Source organism: Balaenoptera ricei, chromosome 17 (assembly GCF_028023285.1).
Source record: "Balaenoptera ricei isolate mBalRic1 chromosome 17, mBalRic1.hap2, whole genome shotgun sequence".
Classification (NCBI taxonomy): Eukaryota; Metazoa; Chordata; class Mammalia; order Artiodactyla; family Balaenopteridae; genus Balaenoptera; species Balaenoptera ricei.
Window position 1 is genome coordinate 82,580,973 of NC_082655.1, and position 16,139 is coordinate 82,597,111.

Genomic DNA, 16,139 nt, shown 5'->3' on the forward strand with positions numbered 1-16,139 from the left:
CTAAGCCCGTGTGCCACAACTGCTGAGCCTGCACTCTAGAGCCCATGAGCCACAGCTACTGAGCCCGCGTGCGTACAGCCTGTGCTCCACAACAAGAGAAGCCACAGCAATGAGAAGCCCGCGCGCCGCAAGGAAGAGCAGCCCCCGCTCGCCACAACTAGAGAAAGCCCGCGTGCAGCACCGAAGACCCAACACAGCCAAAAATAGATAAATAAATTTTTTAAAAAAATGCCCAGTTGAACACATAGCAAGTTTGTGCAAACAAACATCCTTTAATTCCATGTTTTTGCAGACTGATTTGTTTGAATCTGTGGGTCACTTTCTGTTAAGTTTGAGGTGAGGTGTGTCGTTGCATGTAGGGCCACCGTCCGTTGCAGTTTGCCCAGGCCAGCCCTGTTGCCCCTGTTGCCCCTGTTGTGTGTGTAGTTACTAACACAGCTGCTTTCCCTCTCAGAGGTTGCCTAACTGGCTGCCACTTGTGGGCAGTGGGAGTTACTGAACATTTGTAATTAGGACGATGACATCATTGTACCTGTGGTTTAATTCCCTGCAGTGTCTAGTGTGAAACCTGCCTATGACAGATCCATTTAATTAAATTTAACTTGTGGCTTATTTCACTCAGACGGATTTATTCTGATGTTTCTATTCTAAAGTTTCCATCTTAGCTGTTTCTTTTCCCCTTTTGATCCTTGAAGGTAGCTTTAAGTCAGGGCTTCAGGAAAAAACCAGGTGGCAGTGGAAATGTAACATGAGAGAGTTTACGGAAAGAAAAGAAGAGGTGAAGGCGGAGGTGGAGGCTGGCGCGCTCCAGCGCACTCGTGCCCCTGCTGCCCACTCCTCTGCCCGTTTCCGCGGTGCATTACCATCACCTCCGTGAATTCTGATTCGCAGTGTGATCAAAGGTGTTGCACGTAGCAAGGAACCAGGTCATGTTAGAAAGAATCCCCCTATTTCAGTTTCCGTGTACTTTCTCAAGTTAAACTTTTCCTGTGTGGATCTAAGAGAGAAACAAAAGCACTCAAATTTCCTTGGCTGTTTTTTCAAGTATTTAGAGACTGTGCCTTTCCGGAGACTGCTCTGATAGAAAGTTCTACTTTTAGAACCACATCTCTACTATTTTTCTTTGTGTAGCGTTACAGTTTCCTTGAAACTTGCAAGGGTCTTATTCTATTTATCCTCAATAAATAAAGCATTTCAGATAATGTTATGAGGTAGAATCAACAACAGAAGTTTTTAGGATATAATCATTGTGTTTCTTCAGGGGAAGGAAAGTCTGCTTTGTTGCTGTACAATTAAAGTATTCTCTTTTTTCATGTATATTTCAGTTTCTTAATTTGTTTAGAAGAAACTTTTCATTATGTCAAAAGGAATTTGTTATTAGAGTCTAGATTCTAGACAATCAGATTGGTTTGACTAGTGTCTGTTTTTTTCCTTAATAGTGCTCTAAATTAATTTTCATAACATACTTCAGTTATGCTCAGAGGCAGACCAAGGTATTCAGTTGTCATTTTATGCTTTGTTTCAGGATGGAATTGTGGACCCAGCTGACAGTACTTTAAGAGATTTTTGTGGTCGGTGTATTCAAGAATTCCTCAAATGGTCCATTAAGCAGACAACACCACAGCAGCAGGAAAACAGTCCAGTAAACACCAAATCACTTTTCAAGCGACTGTACAGCTTTGCACTTCACCCCAATGCTTTCAAGAGACTGGGAGCATCACTTGCTTTTAATAATATCTACAGGGAATTCAGGTGCGTGAGTTACCTGACGGGGAAGAGTGTAAAGATCTTTAAATTTTCTTTTTTAATATTTCTTTATGTTCCTTTTCTTTTTTTGGCTGTGTCGGGTCTTAGTTGCAGCAGATGGGGTCTTTGTTGGGGCCCGTGGGATCTTTCCGTTATGTCACGCGGTCTAAGATCTTTAAATTGTCAACGGTGCTTTTGTAAAGTGACTCACTGTTCACGTATCCACGCGGTCATATATCAAGCGTTTAGTAAGTAGTTAACATGCTGGATGCTGCGCTGTGTTCTGGGGATTAAATAATGAACTAAACTGCTGTTTGCATTCAAGAAGAGGCTCGGAACGTGTTGAGAAGTACATTGACGCATAATAGTACACAGTCTGGAAAGTCCAACAAAAGCCGTAATACACAGCCTTTTGAAGCACGGAAGAGGAGTGTCTGACATGGTTAGGGGAGGTTTCCTGTACCTCCTGGCCTCCTGTACCTCCTGTGCTTTTGGCTTCTTGTACCTCCTGGCCCCCTGTACCTCCTGGCCCCCTGTACCTCCTGGCTTCCTTTACCATTTATACTTGGGATGAGGCTTAGGGGATGGGTGGAAACCGGCCCCAAGCATTTCAGGTCAGAGGGACAGGGCAGAGATAAGAGGACAGTATGTAAGGAGACGAAGTCATTTTCTACTCCTTGCTGTGGAGTTTGAGGTTTGGAAGGGAGAGAAATGAGACTGGCCAGGAGCGTCTCTTTGTGGAGTGAAGATGTGACGGCCACTTCCAGAGACGGCCAGTCCTGGGTAGTGGGCGCAGGGGGCGGCACGGCTAGGCTCCTCCCAGGATTCGCCTGCCAGGAGCTGTGTGGGGAGTGGGTCTGAGGACCAGGACACCGGTGACAGTGTGGTTTCACAGTCCAAGGACAAGATAGTCCCTGACCTAAGGTTGTAGTAGTGTTTGTTCGTTTGTTCATTTAGCACTGTTTGCTAGGTCAGACTGTTATGTGCCAGGCACCGTGCCGAATGCTGGAGATACAAAGATGTAGCCCTTCGTGAGGGTTGCATTTAAAAAAGACAGGTAGATAATATTCAACCAATCACAGAGATAAAGGTAAAATTCGTAGCTGGAATTAGTGCTTTTAAGTAGCGGTACAGGGAATTCCCTGGCGGTCCAGTGGTTAGGACACTGCGCTTTCATCGCCGGCTGCCCGGGTTCAATACCTGGTCGGGGAACTAAGATCCCACTACTATGCAGCACGGGAAAAAAAAAAAAAAAAATTAAGTAGTGGTACATGATTACTGAAGAATCTTATAATGAGGAATCTGACCTCATTTGGTCAGAATAACTTCTCTCAGGAAATGGCAGTTGGGATAGTGATGAGGGGAGCAGTTGTGAAAATAAGAGATGATGGATGGATGATGGAGGGATGGATGATTAATGGAGAGGTAGGTGGATGATAAGTAGATAGATTTTAGTTGGATGGATGGATGGATAAATGGATGGATGATGGATGGGTGGATAGATGGATGGATGGGTGGATAGATGGATGGATGCATGGGTGGATAGATGGATGGATGGATGGATGGATGGGTGGATGGATGGGTGGATAGATGGATGGATGGATGGGTGGATAGATGGATGGATGGATGGATGGATGGATGGATGGGTGGATGGATGGGTGGATGGATGGATGGGTGGATGGATGGATGGGTGGATAGATGGATGGATGGATGGATGGATGGGGTGGATGGATGGGTGGATAGATGGATGGGTGGATGGATGGGTGGATAGATGGATGGATGGATGGATGGGTGGATAGATGGATGGATGGATGCGTGGATAGACGGATGGATGGATGGGTGGATAGATGGATGGGTGGATGGATGGATGGGTGGATAGATGGATGGATGGATGCGTGGATAGATGGATGGATGGATGGATGGGTGGATAGATGGATGGGTGGATGGATGGATGGATGGATGGATGGATGGGTGGATGGATGGGTGGATGGATGGATGGGTGGATGGATGGATGGGTGGATAGATGGATGGATGGATGGATGGGTGGATAGATGGATGGATGGATGGATGGGTGGATAGATGGATGGGTGGATGGATGGGTGGATAGATGGATGGATGGATGGATGGGTGGATAGATGGATGGATGGATGCGTGGATAGATGGATGGATGGATGGGTGGATGGGTGGATGGATGGATGGGTGGATGGATGGGTGGATAGATGGATGGATGGATGCGTGGATAGATGGATGGATGGATGGATGGGTGGATAGATGGATGGGTGGATGGATGGATGGATGGATGGGTGGATGGATGGATAGATGGATGGATGCATGGGTGGATGGATGGATGGATGGATGGATGGATGGGTGGATGGATGGGTGGATAGATGGATGGGTGGATGGATGGGTGGATAGATGGATGGATGGATGGATGGGTGGATAGATGGATGGATGGATGCGTGGATAGATGGATGGATGGATGGGTGGATAGATGGATGGGTGGAGGGATGGATGGGTGGATGGATGGATGGGTGGATGGATGGGTGGATAGATGGATGGGTGGATGGATGGGTGGATAGATGGATGGGTGGATAGATGGATGGATGGATGGATGGGTGGATAGATGGATGGGTGGATGGATGGATGGGTGGATGGATGGATGGGTGGATAGATGGATGGATGATGGATGGATGGATGATGGATGGATGGATGGATGGGTGGATAGATGGATGGGTGGATGGATGATGGTTGGAGAGGGAGGTGGATGATAAGTAGATAGATTTTAGATGGATGGATGGATAGATCGGTGGTAGATGGATAGAGAGAGAGTAGCTGGATGGATAGGAATCTGTCTCTGCGTGTGTGTGGGCATGTGCACGTTTGTATGAAAATCGACTGGAGTTTGAAGCCACTGTGTTGATTTTTTTAATTGAGGTATAGTTGAGGTAAAATGTATGTTTCAGGTGTACAGTGTAGTGATTCACAATTTTTAAAGGTTATGCTCCATTTATATTTATTATAAAATATTGGCTGTTTTCCTGTGTTGTACATTATATCCTTGTTGCTTATCTGTTTTATGCATAGTAGTTTGTGTCTCTAAGTCCCCTACCCCTATTTTGCCCCTCCTCCTTCCCTCTGGTAACCACTAATTTGTTCTTTATATCTGTGAGTCTGGTTCTGTTTTGCTATATACATATGTTTGTTTTATTTTTTAAAGTTCTCGTACAAGTGGTATCATACAGTATTCGTCTGGTGTATTTCACTAAGCATAATACTCTGTAGGTCCATCCATGTAGCTGCAAATGGAATTATTTCATTCTTTTTTTATGGCTGAGTAACATTCATTGTATATATTTACCACATCTTTTATTTATTTATTTTTTTCTGTGGCCTGACCAGGGATCTAACCTGTGCCCCCTGCAGTGGAAGCACAGAGTCCTAACCACTGGACCGCCAGGGAAGTCCCTTACCACATCTTCTTTATCCATTCATCCATTGATGGACACTTAGGTTGTTTCCGTGTCTTGGCAATTGTGAATAGTGCTGCTATGAACAGTGGGGTGCATGTAGTTTTTCAGATAAGTGTTTTTGGGTTTTTTGGATAAATACCCAGGAGTGGAATTGCTGGGTTGTGTGGTAGCTCTAGTTTTAGTTTTTTGAGGAATCTCCACACTGTTCTCCACAGTGGCTGCACTAATTTACATTCCCACCCACAGTGCATGAGGTGCACTTTTCTCCACATCCTCGCCAATACTTGTTATTTGCGGTCTTTTTGGTGATAGTCATCTGCCACGTGTGAGGTGATATGTCATTGTGGTTTTGATTGTACTTCCCTGATGATTAACGATGTTGAGCATCTTTTCATGTGCCTGTTGGCTATCTGTGTGTCTTCTTTGCAAAAAGGTCTATTCAGGTCTTTGTTTTCTTGATACTGAGCTGTTTGAGCTGTTTGTATATTTTGGATACTAGTCCTGTATTCATCGTATCATTTGCAGATATTTTCTCTTGTTCAGTAGGTTGTCATTTTGTTGATGGTTTCCTTTGCTGTGCAGAGGTTTTTAGGTTTAATTAGGCCTCCTTTGTTTCTTTTTGCTTTTGTTTCCTTTGCTTTAGGAGACAGAAAATATTGCTACAATTTATGTCAGAGAGTGTTCTGCCTATGTTTTCTTCTAGGAGTTTTAAGGTTTCCAGTCATATGTTTAGGTGTTTAATCCATTTTGAGTTTATTTTTTTATATGCTCTTAGAGAATGAATGTTCTAATTTCATTCTTCTACATGTAGCTGTCCGGTTTTCCCAGCACCAGTTATTGAAGAGACTGTCTTTTCTGCATTGTATATTCTTGCCTCCTTTGTCATAGATTAATTGACCATAAGTGCGTGGGCTTATTTCTGGGCTCTCTACTCTGTTCCATTGATCTATACATCTGTTTTGTGCAAATACCATGCTGTTTTGGTTACCGTACAGTATAGTTTGAAGTCAGGAAGCGTGATTCCTCCAGCTCTGTTATTCTTTCTCAAGAGTGTTTTGGCCATTTGGCGTCTTTTGTATTTCCATACAAAATTTAAAATTATTTGTTCTAGTTCTGTGAAAAATGCCCTTGGCATTTTGATACGTATTTTAAATTGTGAAACCTATATGTATAGAAGAATGTTTAAAAACATGCAAAACTGTCACTATTTGCAGATGACATGATATTACAGATAGAAAATCCTAAAGACTCCAGCAATAAAACTGTTAGAACCAATAAACTCAGTAAAATTGCAGGATACAAAATCAGTATACAAAAGTCTGTTGCCTTTCTATGTACTCATAGTGAACAATCAGAAGGTGAAATTAAGAAAACAATCTCAGGACTTCCCCGGTGGCACAGTGGTTAAGAATCCGCCTGCCAATGCAGGGGACACGGGTTCGAGCCCTGGTCTGGGAAGATCCCACATGCCGCGGAGCAACTAAGCCTGTGCGCCACAACTACTGAGCCTGTGCTCTAGAACCCATGAGCCACAACTACTGAAGCCTGTGTGCTACAACTACTGAAGCCTGCACGCCTACAGCCTGTGCTCTGCAACAAGAGAAGCCACTGCAATGAGAAGCCCGCGCACCGCAACGGAGAATAGTCCCCGCTCACCGCAACTAGAGAAAGCCCGCATGCAGCAACAAAGAAGACCCAACGCAGCCAAAAAAAAAAAAAAAAAAAAAAAAAATCTCATTTACAGCTGTCTCAAGAGGAATAAAATACCTAGGGATAAATTTAACCAAGGGGGTGAAAGACCTGTACACTGACAACTGTAAGACATTGATGACGGAAACTGAAGAAGACACAAATAAATAGAAAGATATTCTGTGCTCATGGATTGGAAGAGTTAATATTGTTAAAATTTCCATACTACCCAAAGCAATCTCCAGATTCAGTGCAATCCCTATCAAAATTCCAATGGCTTTTTTCACAGAAATAGGGCAAACACTCCTAAAATTTGTATGGAACCACAAAGACCCTGAAAAGACAAAGCAGTCCTGAAAAAGAACAAGGCTGGAAGCATCACGCTTCCTGATTTCAAACTACTATACCAAGTTACAGTAATCAAAATAACATGATGTTGGCAGAAATACAGTCACATAGATCATTGGAACAGAATAGAATGCCCAGAAATAAACCCACACACATATGGTCAATTAATTTTATGACAGAGGAGCCAGGAATACACAGTGGAGAAAGACAGTCTCTTCAATAAATGGTGTTGGGAGAACTGGACAGCTACATGCAAAAGAATGAAACTGGACCCCTGTCTTACACCATTCACAAAAACTAACTCAAAATGGAGTAAAGATTTGAACGTAAGACCTGAAACCATAAAACTCCTAGAAGAAAACATAGGTGTTAAGCTCCCTGACATAGGTGTGGTAAGCTCCCTGACATAGGTCTTAGGGATGATTTTTTGAATCTGACACCAAAAGCAGAAATAAACAAGTGGGATTACATCAAACTAAAAATTTCTGCACAGCAAACGGTCAACAAAATGAAAAGGCCACCTACTGAATGGGAGAATATAGTTGCAAATCATATATCTAACAAAGGGTTAATGTCCAAAATATATAGAGAGCTCAATAGCAAAAAATCTGATTAAAAAAATGAGCAGAATATCTGACAAGACATTTTCCCAAAAAAGACATAGAAATGGCCAACAGGTACTTGAAAAGATGCTCAACATCACTAATCCTCAGGGAAATGCAGATCAAAACCACAATGAGGTACCACCTCACAGTGGTCAGAATGGCCGTCATCCAAAAGTCTACAAACACCAAATGCTGGAGAGGGTGTGGAGAAAAGGGAACCCTTGTGCACCGCTGATGGGAATGTAAATTCGTGTAGCCACTGTGGAAAATAGTGTGGAGGTTCCTCAAAAAATTAAAAATAGAACTACCATACCATCCAGCAATTCCACTCCTGGGTATTTATCCGAAGAAAATGAAAACACTAATTTGAGAAGATTTATGCACCCCCATGTTCATTGCAGCATTATTTGTAATAGCCAAGACATGGAAGCAACCTAAGTGCCTAGTGAGAGATGAATGGATATAGAAGATCTGATACATACACACACACACACACACACACACACACACACACACACGTGCGCGCCAATATTACTCAGCCATAAAAAAGAAGGAAATCTTGCCATTTGTGACAACATGGTTGGACCTAGAGGGCATTATGCTAAGTAAAATAAGTCAGACAGAATAAGACAAATATTGTATGATCTCACTTATATATGAAATTGTAAACAACAACAACAAACAAACAAGCTCATAGATACAGAGAACAGATTGGTGGTTGCCAAAGCCAGGGGCTGGGGGCTCAGAGCAATGAGTGAAGGGGATCAAAAGCTACAAACTTTAAGTTATAAAAGAAGTAGGTCCTGGTGGTGTAATGCACAGCATGATGACTACAGTTAGTAACACTGTATCCTAGATACGGAAGTTGCAGTTAGTAACACTGTATCCTAGATATGGAAGTTGCAGTTAGTAACACTGTATCCTAGATACGGAGGTTGCTGAGCGAGTAGATATTAAAAGTTCTTATCACAAGGGGAAACATTTTGTAAGCAGGCGTGGTGCCTGGTGTTAACTAGGCCTGCAGTGATGCTTTTGTAACGTGTACAAACAGCGAATTGTTATGTTGCACACCTGAAACTGATACAGTGTACGTCAGTTATACCTCAATTTGAAAACCCTAAAGTGTGTAAAGTTTGTAGAATAATAATAGTAACAGAAGTTCCTGCATATTGATCACCTAGGTTTAGAAATTGAGTGTTATCAGTATTTTAGATCCGCCCTGCCCTAAGTTAATCCTTCTTCTGACTTTGATGTTACTTGTTCCCTTGCTTTGCTTTTTTGCTTCATTCTCTGTATATTGGTATGTACCCTAATCGGTGTGCTCTTGGTTTTGGAAAGCAGCTGTTAGGCATAGACACGGCCAGGTAAGGTTGGGTCAGTGTTTTCACTGTCAGGTAAAGGATCCTGGGAAACTCTGCTGAACAGAGACTGGCTTCAGCTTCTCCGAGAGGACAGGAGCCTGGTCCAAGGAAGTAGGTTGACAAAGTCCATCGTTAGTCCTGGGAAGCAGAGCTCTCTAGAAATGTGTGAAGTGGACCCACAACTGACATCTGGGAGAAATACCGTCCAAGAATGTGGACTACCCTTTAGTTTCTGCTTCTCAGACCCCAGTGGCCTGACTTGGGTGTCAGGAGCAGGTCAGAGCAGAATTCTCTTGTGGGGTCAGCGAGTGCAGTCGGCAGTCCAGGCTGAACCTGGGCTGGCGGGCGGCGTCACGCAGGGGTCGTTGGGCCTGGCTCCTCTGGGTTTGTCAGGGTGGAGAGCCCCTCTCCACCCAACTCGCCTACCCTGTCCGACCCGACCGTGTGCCCGTGCTCCCCCCTCCGTCTTGTCGGGCCTTGTTCCCTTTCCCCTGTTGCCGTCTTTCTCAGACGCTCAGATTTGCTGGACTACATTCCGGGTGGCTTTGAGAAATGATGCCTGAGGGAACTGTGTTCGAGGGCTTGCGTGTTGAGTGATGTAAGTTCACGTTCGGGTGCTTCCATCCTGCAAGCTCATGAACTGTTCTGGAGAGCTTTCCTTGGGGATCATGGATTTGGAGTATCATTTGGTCATGTCATTTCCTCCTCGCTACTTCAAGTGGTTTTGGCATCTAAGATACAAGCTACTGTAGCCAGCCTGGGACTCTGACCCCAGCCCCCCGTTCTGCGGTCTGGCCGCGCTTTGCTCTTCCAGGTGAGCCTTGGCCCCTCGCTCCGACGCCTGCGCTCCGTCCGCCTTCATGGCCCACAGCGCGAAGCCCTTCAGTGTCAGTGTCACATCTGGGTGTCGTGGCAGACACGTGGAGCTTGTGGGTCCCCTTCTAGGATTCAAATTTTAAAAATTAGGGTGATATTCCTCCCGAACCAAACAGCGGTGTGCGGTCTTGTTCTGAGCCCTGCCCCACCCTCCAGCACCTGCTGGTTCCCCACTCCGGTTCTGTTCCAGGAAATCACCACCTCTCAGAGGTGGAGCAGTGACCCTGCACTTGGTCACACGGCTAGAACGCCCACGAGCCTTGGTGCCCCTGCCTGGCCTCGTGCGCTTAATCATTCACTGTCCTGCGTCACTGAGGAACAGTTTTTCGAGGGAGAGGCTGGCCGGTGCCTGAGGCCCACCCATGAGTGTGACATCAGTGGATGGTCCACAGACATTGGTGGGCCAGGTGGTTGCTCACGTGTGACGGATATGCTTGTAAAAGGCCCCGAGATGACTGCTGATGTTAACTTACTTTTGGATAGGTAGAGAGCTTTTAAAATTCCTTTATTTAAAAAAAATGTGAACGTAGTACCAGGTCTTCTTTTCTGCTGCATGTAATTTTGATGAGGTGTGTGGAGTGTGGTCAGAATAGTGGCTTTAGGTTTTAGGTTATGTGCTGTGAGCAGGTCCACAGGTGGAGGAGGGTGCTTGTAATAGTAAAAAGCCCGTGCCTCTTGGGTCTGTTTTTGACCAGGTTTTCTTCTTGCAGAAGTGTTTTAGGTTGTTTTATGTTTTAAAACATTTGAGGCATTTTTAAAGACAAATTTCATTAAGGTATGTATTCTTTAATAACATAACTTTTTCCCTTCATTGTTTCTGTGTTGTTGTCTTCTCAGATAAGGCTCAATATTCTTTATCTTGCAGGGAAGAAGAGTCTCTGGTAGAACAGTTTGTGTTCGAAGCCTTGGTGACATACATGGAAAGCCTGGCCTTAGCACATGCGGATGAGAGGTCCTTGGGTAGGTCCCATTCGGGCTTTCTGTGTGCGTAGGGAACCTGTCCCCACGGGGGCCTAGGTCACCCCCTCGTAAGGTGCTGTCTTCTCCTCACATCCCCATTTCGGGGGGTAAGTGAAGGGGAGGTGGCGCCCTCTGCTGCCTCAGACCCGCTTGGAACAAGAGGCTTCAGTGCCTCCTCTACGACTCGCCGTGTCCCCCGGCGTCCACTCAGCTTGACCCCTGGTTGGTCAGGGATCCTGGCCAGGGCACGTGGGCAGCCCTGCTGTGAAGCTCCACTGAAAGCGCACGGCTGGCGTGAGCTAAAGAAAGCTGGCCCTTGTCTCTGAATTCACTAATGACAGCTAGAAGGTAGAAAGTAGGTTTCCTTACAAGGTTGTAATAAGGCTATTTTGACAGTAATTAAGATGTTGTTTAAACATACTAAGTCAGAAATAGGCTGGAGTGGCAAAGAGAGTAATAAATGATGGTCTTTGCAGTCAAGTTCTGTCGGGAAGCTGTCAGGACCATCCAGGAGTTCTGGGGCTGGAAGACTTCTCGGGGGTCTCCCCCCTCAGTCTGCATGGGGGTCTGGCCCGGGGCGCGTGGACCCTGGTGTGGCTCTCACAGCGAGTGCCGTGGAGACCCCCTCCCCCTCTCACTTGCCAGATGGTGGTGTCTCATTTTTTGACAGATTAAAAGCTCTGTTGTCCTCCCTGGTGACAGCCCTACTAATGAGCAAGAACACTTACAATTCAGTCCCGCCGTCAGCCGCCGTTAGCTTCAGAGCGCCTTATCTTGACATATATAGGTGAATTTTCTCAGCAAGTGAAATTTCACTCTTTTAAAATCACTGCCGTAGTTAAAAAGCGTAGATGAAATTTCACTCTTTTAAAAATCACTGCCATAGTTAAAAAGCGTAGAAAGAAAACTTCCTTGGTAACAGAGGTCAAAATAGGCTGTGTGAGGCCCCTTTCCCGAATAACCCTAGATGCCTGTAGATGGTTTTACTATTTTATTTCTCTTCTCCTCCTGCAGTGGCTGTATTATTAACTATAATACAGTTTAACCTACATGAGAAAAGTGCGGGTCAAGGAACTGACCCCCTGAAATAATAGCCTTCAGTGGGGTGCACGGGCTGTGGCCTGCTTTGTGGGTTTTGTAATACCTGCAGAGCCCTTCCATCCCAGACCTGTACACAAGGCTGTGCTTTGCTCTGCTGTCCTGCAGTCTTAAACATGGGTTTTGTATTTGGATGTGCAGTGTTGTATTTTGAGGGATGAAAAATACTCCTTTGTAAAATCACCTTTTTAATTACAAAGCTAGGCTGATAAGCCTGTAGTGCTACTTTGCTAATGCTGATCAGCTGTAGATCTCCTTCAGCAATCTCTGTTTGTGTTGAGAGCAGGTACAGTTCAGCAATGCTGCGATGCTATCGATCACCTGGGGCGCATCGTCGAGAAGAAGCACGTTTCTTTAAACAAAGCAAAAAAGCGACGCTGTCCCCGGTAGGTGATGTTGCTTCCTTTTTCTTTTTCTTTCCCCCGAACATAAAACTAATTCTCAGTTAGCACAGGAGGATCTAGGAGGAATTTGTGAAAGTACAAAGAGTCAGTTTTCCAAAGTAACTTGAAAGCTTTATGTTTGAAAGTGCTTTGTTTAAGGTGTCATCTTGGTTGGGATAGTGGATACAATTTGAAAATCAGTTTTGTAACTGAGACATTTGTCTGCACTAATTTTGAATACGAATTTGGTGTGGAATTATTTGCTTGGAATATGCATGAGCTGTTTGTTATGGAGTAGGTTTGAAATGTAAGAACTAAAATATTGAAATGGTAGGATTTTGACAGAATGAGGTTACAGATTATGAAATGAAGCCACTCAAAACCAAGGCTGGCTTATTGCCCAGTGGTTTCCAGTCTTTGCTCCCATTTCCATCCCGGCAAGGTCTCTTTCTCAGACGGGGTGTGGGTGTGCCACGCCTCTTCCCCCAGGTCTGTGCAGGGGTCTGGGGGCTCTGGTGTCTGCTGGCGCCCACCACTCTGCAGAAGCATAACCTGTAGACTGGACATTAATACTCCCTCTGTGGTTTTGAAATTGATTCTTCCAGATTCTGCCGCTGAGTGTGACATCTCTCCAGGTCACTCATGCTCACGCTTGAGCAGTAGAATTACCTTGAGGTCTGGTTACATACAGCACAGGTCGCTGGGCCTTGCTGTGGAATTGGCTTCAGTAGGTTTAGGGTGGGGCTGAGAATTTGCCTTTCTGCCAAGCTAATACTGATGTAGCTGGTCCAGGGACCACAATTTGAGAAGCACTACTTCAGATCTTAAACCCCCTTTCGTTTTAAAGTGCATTGAAAAGGAAACATGAAAATACTTGGTGCTGATCTTTTAAGAAATGCTTTTTAATTTTTCCCTCAATTAAAAAAATAAAAGGTAAGCAGCATTTAGGACCTATTTTGCCTGTGACATTTCAATTGTATTCTAATGATAATACACTAAAAATAAGTCGAATGCCTTTAAATATGGTTTCTACATGTATCAGGGTAGCAAAATTGAATTTATGGTTTTTAGACTCTGGGGTCAGCTAAATGCTGAATGTTGGGGTGTGAATATTAAATACAGTGTATTCTCCATGCAGAGGCTTTCCACCTACGGCATCCTTGTGTTTATCGGACGTGGTCCAGTGGCTTTTCGCCAATTGTGGGAGGCCCCAGACAGAATGTCGACACAAATCCATAGAACTCTTTTATAAATTTGTTCCTTTGTTGCCAGGTATGATGGTCTTTATGCCCTGTAAATGACTTTTGCCAGTAGTTTAGAGATGCACTTATATAAAACATGATATTTCCATTATTTAGATAAATGTAACATGTTCTAATAAATACAAAAAATAAGTATGTTCTAATAAATACAAAGAATAAGTACAAAAAATAATCATTACAGATCGTTTGTAAGACAGGTGATAAATTATGGCTGTACATTTCTCACAGATTTATAGAAGGAAAGAAAAAAATGCTGTTTTGATGTTAGTCAGACACCACAGGAGAGGTAAACTTAGAATTTCCAGTACCTTTTATTCCACAGCATCTTTGCTTTTCTGTCCCACCTCAAAGAAGGAAGGGAGGATTGGATGACCATAGTAGTTAACACGATATTCAGTTAAGGTTAGAAATCTTATTAATAGTTAATGAAATGGGACTTCCCTGGTGGCGCAGTGGTTAAGAATCTGCCTGCCAGTGCAGGGGACTCGGGTTCGAGCCCTGGTCTGGGAAGATCCCACATGCCGTGGAGCAACTAAGCCCGTGCGCCACAACTACCGAGCCTGCACTCTAGAGCCCGCGAGTCACAACTACTGAGCCCGTGTGCCACAACTACTGAGCTTGTGCTCTAGAGCTTGCAAGCCACAACTACTGAAGCCTGCGCGCCTAGAGCCCGTGCTCCGCAACAAGAGAAGCCACTGCAATGAGAAGCCCGTGCACCACAACGAAGAGTAGCCCCCGCTCGCCGCAACTAGAGAAAGCCACGTGCAGCAACAAAGGCTCAACTTAGCCAAATATAAATTTAAAAAAACACACTTATATAAAAAAAAAAAGTTAATGAAGTAATGCAGTTGTTTTATTTCGACCTGTAATTAATAAGGAATTGCCAGACTCCTAAGTCTGAATGATCTCAGATCATTTGGTATTAAAGGAAAGCGATGGACCTGTGCTTTTCAGTAGTTACTGTACTAAACCATTAAACTGTACTTAAGAGACTTGAGATAATTTCTAAATCTCTCAGGAATAAATGTATTGGTAGCTCAGGCGTGGGCTTCGGTAGCTGAGGCATGGGGAAGCTGTGCCCCAGGACAGACTCAGGCCCTGGCTCCCCTTCACGTGCACCGGGCACTAGTCCAGAACCAGGACATGCTGTGGCGTGGGCATCTGGGTGAGGAGGTGCCAGTGCACCACGGATCGTGCGCTGGTTCTCTTCAGCACGTGGCGTGGAGGACCTCTGTGGGGCGGCTTCAGGGACAAGAGGTGGAAGTGACTCTGTGTCATTCTGAGACTTAGAAGGGTTCCGCATTTGTTATACTCGAATATAATATATACTGCGGAATACGTTATGTTAAATACTATATATTTTACATACTGTATGTTGTGATTGTATTCATACTATTCCTTACGTATGCTATATAAATACATAGTATGTAATTATCTACTATACTATCATTTTATGTATATGGTAGAAATGTATATTTGTATTTTTTAATTTAGAGAATTGTTTTAAAACCATTATTAGTATTTTATATATGCTTACTGCTTTTAGTTAACAAGTTTGTTTTACATGTTGTCATTCTCACAACGAAGTCAGTGAAGAGTGGATGGGATGGAGGGCAGGGCATCTTCTCCTTATTTTTAAAGGAAACTGAGGCCCAGACTCTTCTGAGGTAGGACTGCTTGCTGCAGGCCCCGCGATTTCCAGCGGCATCAGCTCGGCTGATCCCAGACATTTCCACTGCTCTTCTTCCTAGCTGCCTGCTACAGGGACCTCGTATACTTTCAGTGAAATAATAGCGCTCTGCCTCTCAGAATGGTCTTTGTTAATAAGCACAGGATGCTGAGTACTGGTGAACGTTGCCCTGCTACCACCATGACTCACCTCTTTTGTGGCTTCCAGTGGGGTGTTTGCCCTCTTCTTTATCTTTGCCCCTGTGATTTTTAAGGTCCCGTGTCCTGCAGTAGTGCCCTGTGCGTGGTCGGGCCGGGTATGTGGGCACCCAGATCCATGGGACGTAATGACAGGTGCAGGTTTGGCCCCGCTGCGTGTCAGGGCCTCCCGATGCCGGCACCGGGGAGTCGGGGCGGGTTGGGTGGAGAGGCAGAGAGACAGAGACCACCTCACGGTGGGGAGGGCCCTCCCCGCCCCCCCTCCCACACCAATCCTTGACCTGTCTTGCTTCCCTCTAGACCTGTCTTCCCGGGTCCTTCCTTTCTGCACGTGCTCTTCTGCCGCTCTTAGCTAGCACTCGATGTAGAATTTAAATATAGTATTCTTCACTCATGGTTACGGTTTTATTCATTTCTTCTTAGTGAAAATAATGGAATGTTTAATATTTCTTCC

General features: G+C 44.6%; 1 protein-coding gene across 9 annotated transcripts in view; it reads left to right on the forward strand.

Moving 5' to 3' along the window:
* The window catches only part of PRKDC (protein kinase, DNA-activated, catalytic subunit), a 152,211-nt gene that overhangs the window by 46,472 nt on the left and 89,600 nt on the right, over window positions 1-16,139 (forward strand). For 6 of the 9 annotated variants that reach the window (XR_009498565.1, XM_059902215.1, XM_059902220.1 and 3 more), the window contains exons 27-30: window positions 1,526-1,752; window positions 10,961-11,055; window positions 12,437-12,539; window positions 13,675-13,808. Coding sequence is in view for 8 of the 9 variants with exons in the window: in XM_059902215.1 (XP_059758198.1) it covers window positions 1,526-1,752; window positions 10,961-11,055; window positions 12,437-12,539; window positions 13,675-13,808 (559 nt within the window). In the remaining variant the exon portion in view is untranslated. The remainder of the gene's footprint in view (window positions 1-1,525; window positions 1,753-10,960; window positions 11,056-12,436; window positions 12,540-13,674; window positions 13,809-16,139) is intronic. The other 3 variants (XM_059902216.1, XM_059902222.1, XM_059902223.1) reach the window with 1 other exon arrangement.